The sequence below is a fragment of the Ctenopharyngodon idella genome, chromosome 7, assembly GCF_019924925.1.
Source record: "Ctenopharyngodon idella isolate HZGC_01 chromosome 7, HZGC01, whole genome shotgun sequence".
Classification (NCBI taxonomy): domain Eukaryota; kingdom Metazoa; phylum Chordata; class Actinopteri; order Cypriniformes; family Xenocyprididae; genus Ctenopharyngodon; species Ctenopharyngodon idella.
Window position 1 is genome coordinate 41244974 of NC_067226.1, and position 4704 is coordinate 41249677.

A 4704-nucleotide genomic window follows, 5' to 3' on the forward strand; every position below is an offset into this window, starting at 1 on the left:
TGACTTTGGCAGTTTGATTCATGCTCCAAACCACTGATTCGAAACAAAAGATTCGTAAAGCTTCGAAACTTCATGAAGCAGTGTTTTGAAATCGCCCATCACTAGATATTGTTGAATAAAGTTATTTAGCTTTTTTGGTGCACAAAAAGTATTCTCCTCGCTTTATAATATTAAGATTGAACCACTGTAGTCACATGAACTGTTTTAAATATGTCTTTAGTAGCTTTCTGGGTATCTGAAAGTGTTAATTATCTTGCTGTCAATGGAGGCCTCACTGAGCCATAGGATTTTATCAAAAATATCTTAATTTGTGTTCTGAAGATGAACGAAGGTCTTACGCGTGTGGAACAACATGAGGGTGAGTAATTAATGACAAAATTTTCATTTTTGGGTGAACTAACCCTTTAAAACATAGGCAAGTTGTGGCATAAATGGGTGCTGAGTTATAATTTATGCAATACTGAATATTTGAGTGTGGTACCTGTAAATGTTTTTGATACATAACTCTACACATAAACTAAATATTTAAGGAAGTCTGACTGGGAGTAATGGGAATAAAGTAGCGGACTGATTAAATGACATCAGTGAGCTATAACCTGATTCAGTCCTTTAGACATGCATATTTTTTGACACCTTGGGCCTCTTTTTTAAAATGTTAAATAAAAACCGTCCTAAATTTGCTCTCACAATCATTTCTCAAATGCATACGTGTGATTCAGAGAACGAACCTATGCAAAAAACGTGCGTGCGCCTCTCTTCCAGATGTGAAATTTATAAATCTCAAATGAAATGATCAAATTGTGTGCAGCTGAATGGTTTTGTCACGATCACTGTCTGTTCCTGTCAGTTCCTGGACTCCACTTCCCATAATCCTCCCTTCCAATCACATGCACCAATCACCAATTGCCACACACACCTGCAGATCATTACCTGGACTATTTAAGACACACACACACACACACCCTGGGCGAAGTCTTGATTTGCCCCGGTGATCAACTCTGAGCGTTTTCTTGTGGACTGTTTACCCTGTTACCGTTGGATTGTTTATTCGTTGTGATTCTCTGCTGCCTGCCCTGAACCTTGCCTGTGTACTGGACTGTGATTGTTTGCTGCCTGCCCTGATCTCCGCCTGTGACCCGATACAGTTTGTCTGCTGCCTGCCTCGACCATTGCCTGTCCCTGTTTGTGTCTCTGCCTTTGCCCTGTCTACTCTGTAAGTACTTTTAATAAACAAGCTGCAAATGGATCCTCACGCATTCGACCCATCATTACAGAAGACTTCGCCATCAAACGATCCAGCAGCTTCTACGAGCGCTTCCAGCCTTAGCATGGACCCAGCAATACGTCTCGTCCGCCTTCGGCAAGGTAATTGTACACTCGAGGACCACATTCAGAAGTTTTTAGACATTGCCTATTTCTCTGACCTGCCTGACTGTGCCCTCATTGACTTCTTTGGCTATGGATTAAACGAACCATTGAAGGACTACTTACTTATTAATGGTCCCCGAGGGTCGTTTGTGGAATTTCTGGACTTTGCCCTGCTTACTGTTGGTTCACTTTTTACTGTGGGTGTCGCGGAGGAACGCGACACCTCGTCCCCCCATGTAATGGCTGCCTCTAAAGAGAGCCTGCACAAAATGGCGGCCACAACATCATCACATCATGTCTCCGCTGATCTTCCAGAGCCAAGTCAAGTCTCCGTTGATCCTCTAGAATTACATCACGTCTCTGGATCTGTTTGGGAGCGGAGTGGGTTGCGTTCCAGTGTGGCTGATCCAGCGCTGACTTCAGTACGAGCGGCTGGCATTCCTAAGCCTCCGCCGGCCGCTTCACACTCAAGCTCGCCGGTTGCCACGCACTCAAGCTCGCCGGTTGCCACGCACTCAAGCTCGCCGGTTGCCACGCACTCAAGCTCGCCGGTTGCCACGCACTCAAGCTCGCCGGTTGCCACGCACTCAAGCTCGCCGGTTGCCACGCACTCAAGCTCGCCGGTTGCCACGCACTCAAATTCTCTGGATGCTATGGACAAGATGGCCGCTTTGCCAGTGCCCACGGGCAAGATGGCCGCCCCGCCAGTGTCTGGGAACATAGGGGTCGTTCCAGCCAGTGAGTCCACTCCAGAACCAGCTCCAGTCCGCGAGTCCGCTCCAACCCGTGAGCCCGCTGCAGCGCCCTCAGAGGAGGTAGGCATAGAGCCACCGCCTCAACCATGTAAACGGAGGAGGAGGAGGAGGAAGAAGGCTTCCTCCATCCCTCAAGGCCCGGAGGCCTTCCCAGAGCCCGCTGTAGGCCCGGAGGCCTTCCCAGAGCCCGCTGTAGGCCCGGAGGCCTTCCCAGAGCCCGCTGTAGGCCCGGAGGCCTTCCCAGAGCCCGCTGTAGGCCCGGAGGCCTTCCCAGAGCCCGCTGTAGGCCCGGAGGCCTTCCCAGAGCCCGCTGTAGGCCCGGAGGCCTTCCCAGAGCCCGCTGTAAGCCCGGAGGCCGTCCCAGAGCAGTCCGCTGCCGTCCCAGAGCAGTCCGCTGCCGTCCCAGAGCAGTCCGCTGCCGTCCCAGAGCAGTCCGCTGCCGTCCCAGAGCAGTCCGCTGCCGTCCCAGAGCAGTCCGCTGCCGTCCCAGAGCAGCCCGCTCTTCCTGATACGGCCACGGAGGCCGTCGCCGAGCTCCTCGCCCTGCCGGCGCCACCCGAGCTCCTCGCCCTGCCGGCGCCACCCGAGCTCCTCGCCCTGCCGGCGCCACCCGAGCTCCTCGCCCTGCCGGCGCCACCCGAGCTCCTCGCCCTGCCGGCGCCACCCGAGCTCCTTACCCACGAAACCGCCACGGCCTCCGTTGAATTCCCCAAGAACTTTTTGGGGGGGGGCCATATACCTGAGGGTGGGGAGCTTGTGGGTGGGGACCCTGCACGGCCGCGATCATCAGCGGCCTCCGAATTGCTTGAGCTTGCGGGTGGGGACCTTACACGCCCACGGCCTTCAACCGCCTGTGAACTGCTGTGGCCGGCTACGGACCCTGACCTACCGTGGGCGCCCAAGCCACCTGACCTACCGTGGCCGCCTAAGCCACCTGACCCGCCGTGGCTGCCCGTGGCACCTGACCCGCCGTGGCTGCCCGTGGCACCTGACCCGCCGTGGCTGCCCGTGGCACCTGACCCGCCGTGGCTGCCCGTGGCACCTGACCCGCCGTGGCTGCCCGTGGCACCTGACCCGCCGTGGCTGCCCGTGGCACCTGACCCGCCGTGGCTGCCCGTGGCACCTGACCCGCCGTGGCTGCCCGAGTTCCTGGACCTGCATTGGAGACCCCGTTCCCGTCTGCCAACAGGTCTCCAATGTACCCACCCCCCCTCCCTATCTGTGCCATTTACGCCGCGAGGACGCGCCTTCCGGAAGGGGGGCGTTATGTCACGATCACTGTCTGTTCCTGTCAGTTCCTGGACTCCACTTCCCATAATCCTCCCTTCCAATCACATGCACCAATCACCAATTGCCACACACACCTGCAGATCATTACCTGGACTATTTAAGACACACACACACACACACCCTGGGCGAAGTCTTGATTTGCCCCGGTGATCAACTCTGAGCGTTTTCTTGTGGACTGTTTACCCTGTTACCGTTGGATTGTTTATTCGTTGTGATTCTCTGCTGCCTGCCCTGAACCTTGCCTGTGTACTGGACTGTGATTGTTTGCTGCCTGCCCTGATCTCCGCCTGTGACCCGATACAGTTTGTCTGCTGCCTGCCTCGACCATTGCCTGTCCCTGTTTGTGTCTCTGCCTTTGCCCTGTCTACTCTGTAAGTACTTTTAATAAACAAGCTGCAAATGGATCCTCACGCATTCGACCCATCATTACAGGTTTCAGATCTCCTGCCTAATTAATGTCATTTACATATAAAAGAGCACCAGTCAATGTCCGAATCCTTTACTTGAGAATGACGAGTGGAAAGAATTGCTTAGATTTCCAAATACCGGCAATACTCCAACTCTCTGCCACAAGAAAAAGTGCATACATCTGCTAAAAACTTTTCTACGTCAAAGACCGTTTTTATAAATATGAATGTTGGCGTGGATTTTAGCGTACGCACACTCTAAGTTCAAATCTGCGCATACGCACATTTTATAAATGAGGCCACTTGTGTCACCCATTTAGATAAAAAAAACAACAAAAACCCTCCAAAAAACAGAACATAATGTGAATAACTGACTTGATAGCAGCTCTTGAGCATGAAACTGATCTAAATGGCCTGCCACCCTGTGTTAATAATTATGCATGTCAAGTTTTGAAATATAAATTAAAATGACAGATAAATGAAAGTCAGATTTTTCAGTTTGTTGTACACTGAAAAAAATGGTGTAGGGTTTACTTTGAAACCATTTTTCTCAGAAAATGCTAGTATTATGTATTTTTTAATTATTAAACAAAGAACACAATATAACAACATGACATGTAGCTTACAAAGGAAAGAACCAATGACACGTATACAGACACATACAATAAAAAAATACAGTACATAAATAATCATGAAATTATTTATATTTTTAAAAATAATATGGAATAATTATGTATTGTGAAATGGAAAATTAGACATACTCGTCAAGGTGAACGTGATTTCACCAAGTACAACTATCTATCAACATCTTTGTTGATCCTGGAACAACATTCCAATCAACCAATCAACAATCAGATTTGAGGGACAAGTTTATAGTTTATGCT

The 4704-nt window shown here is 50.6% G+C and overlaps 1 protein-coding gene across 8 annotated transcripts; it reads right to left on the reverse strand.

Moving 5' to 3' along the window:
• Positions 1–826: 826 nt before the first annotated feature.
• On the reverse strand, positions 827–3842 carry LOC127516749 (uncharacterized PE-PGRS family protein PE_PGRS10-like). Of its 8 annotated transcripts, none has more exons than XM_051901607.1 (2): positions 3166–3842; positions 827–3030 (listed from the first exon to the last, which is right to left on the reverse strand). In XM_051901607.1, exons 1-2 carry the CDS (start codon positions 3437–3439, stop codon positions 2255–2257), a joined length of 1050 nt encoding a protein of 349 aa, XP_051757567.1. In that variant the 5' UTR covers positions 3440–3842; the 3' UTR covers positions 827–2254. The 8 variants fall into 8 exon arrangements, with proteins under 8 accessions (XP_051757567.1, XP_051757568.1, XP_051757565.1 ...); XM_051901608.1 differs by having other exon boundaries at positions 827–3003; positions 3139–3842; XM_051901605.1 differs by having other exon boundaries at positions 3139–3842.
• Between the last annotated feature and the right edge of the window lie 862 nt (positions 3843–4704).

What these genes read in the sequence shown, in the direction of transcription:
- LOC127516749 (XM_051901602.1), bottom strand. Translation starts at nt 3,439, where the DNA reads ATGGGAAGTGGAGTCCAGGAACTGACAGGAACAGACAGTGATCGTGAC. An exon ending in GGGCAGCCACGGCGGGTCAG is followed by an intron (nt 3,031 to 3,084) that starts GTGCCACGGGCA and finishes ACGGTAGGTCAG; the next exon opens with GTGGCTTGGGCGCCCACGGT.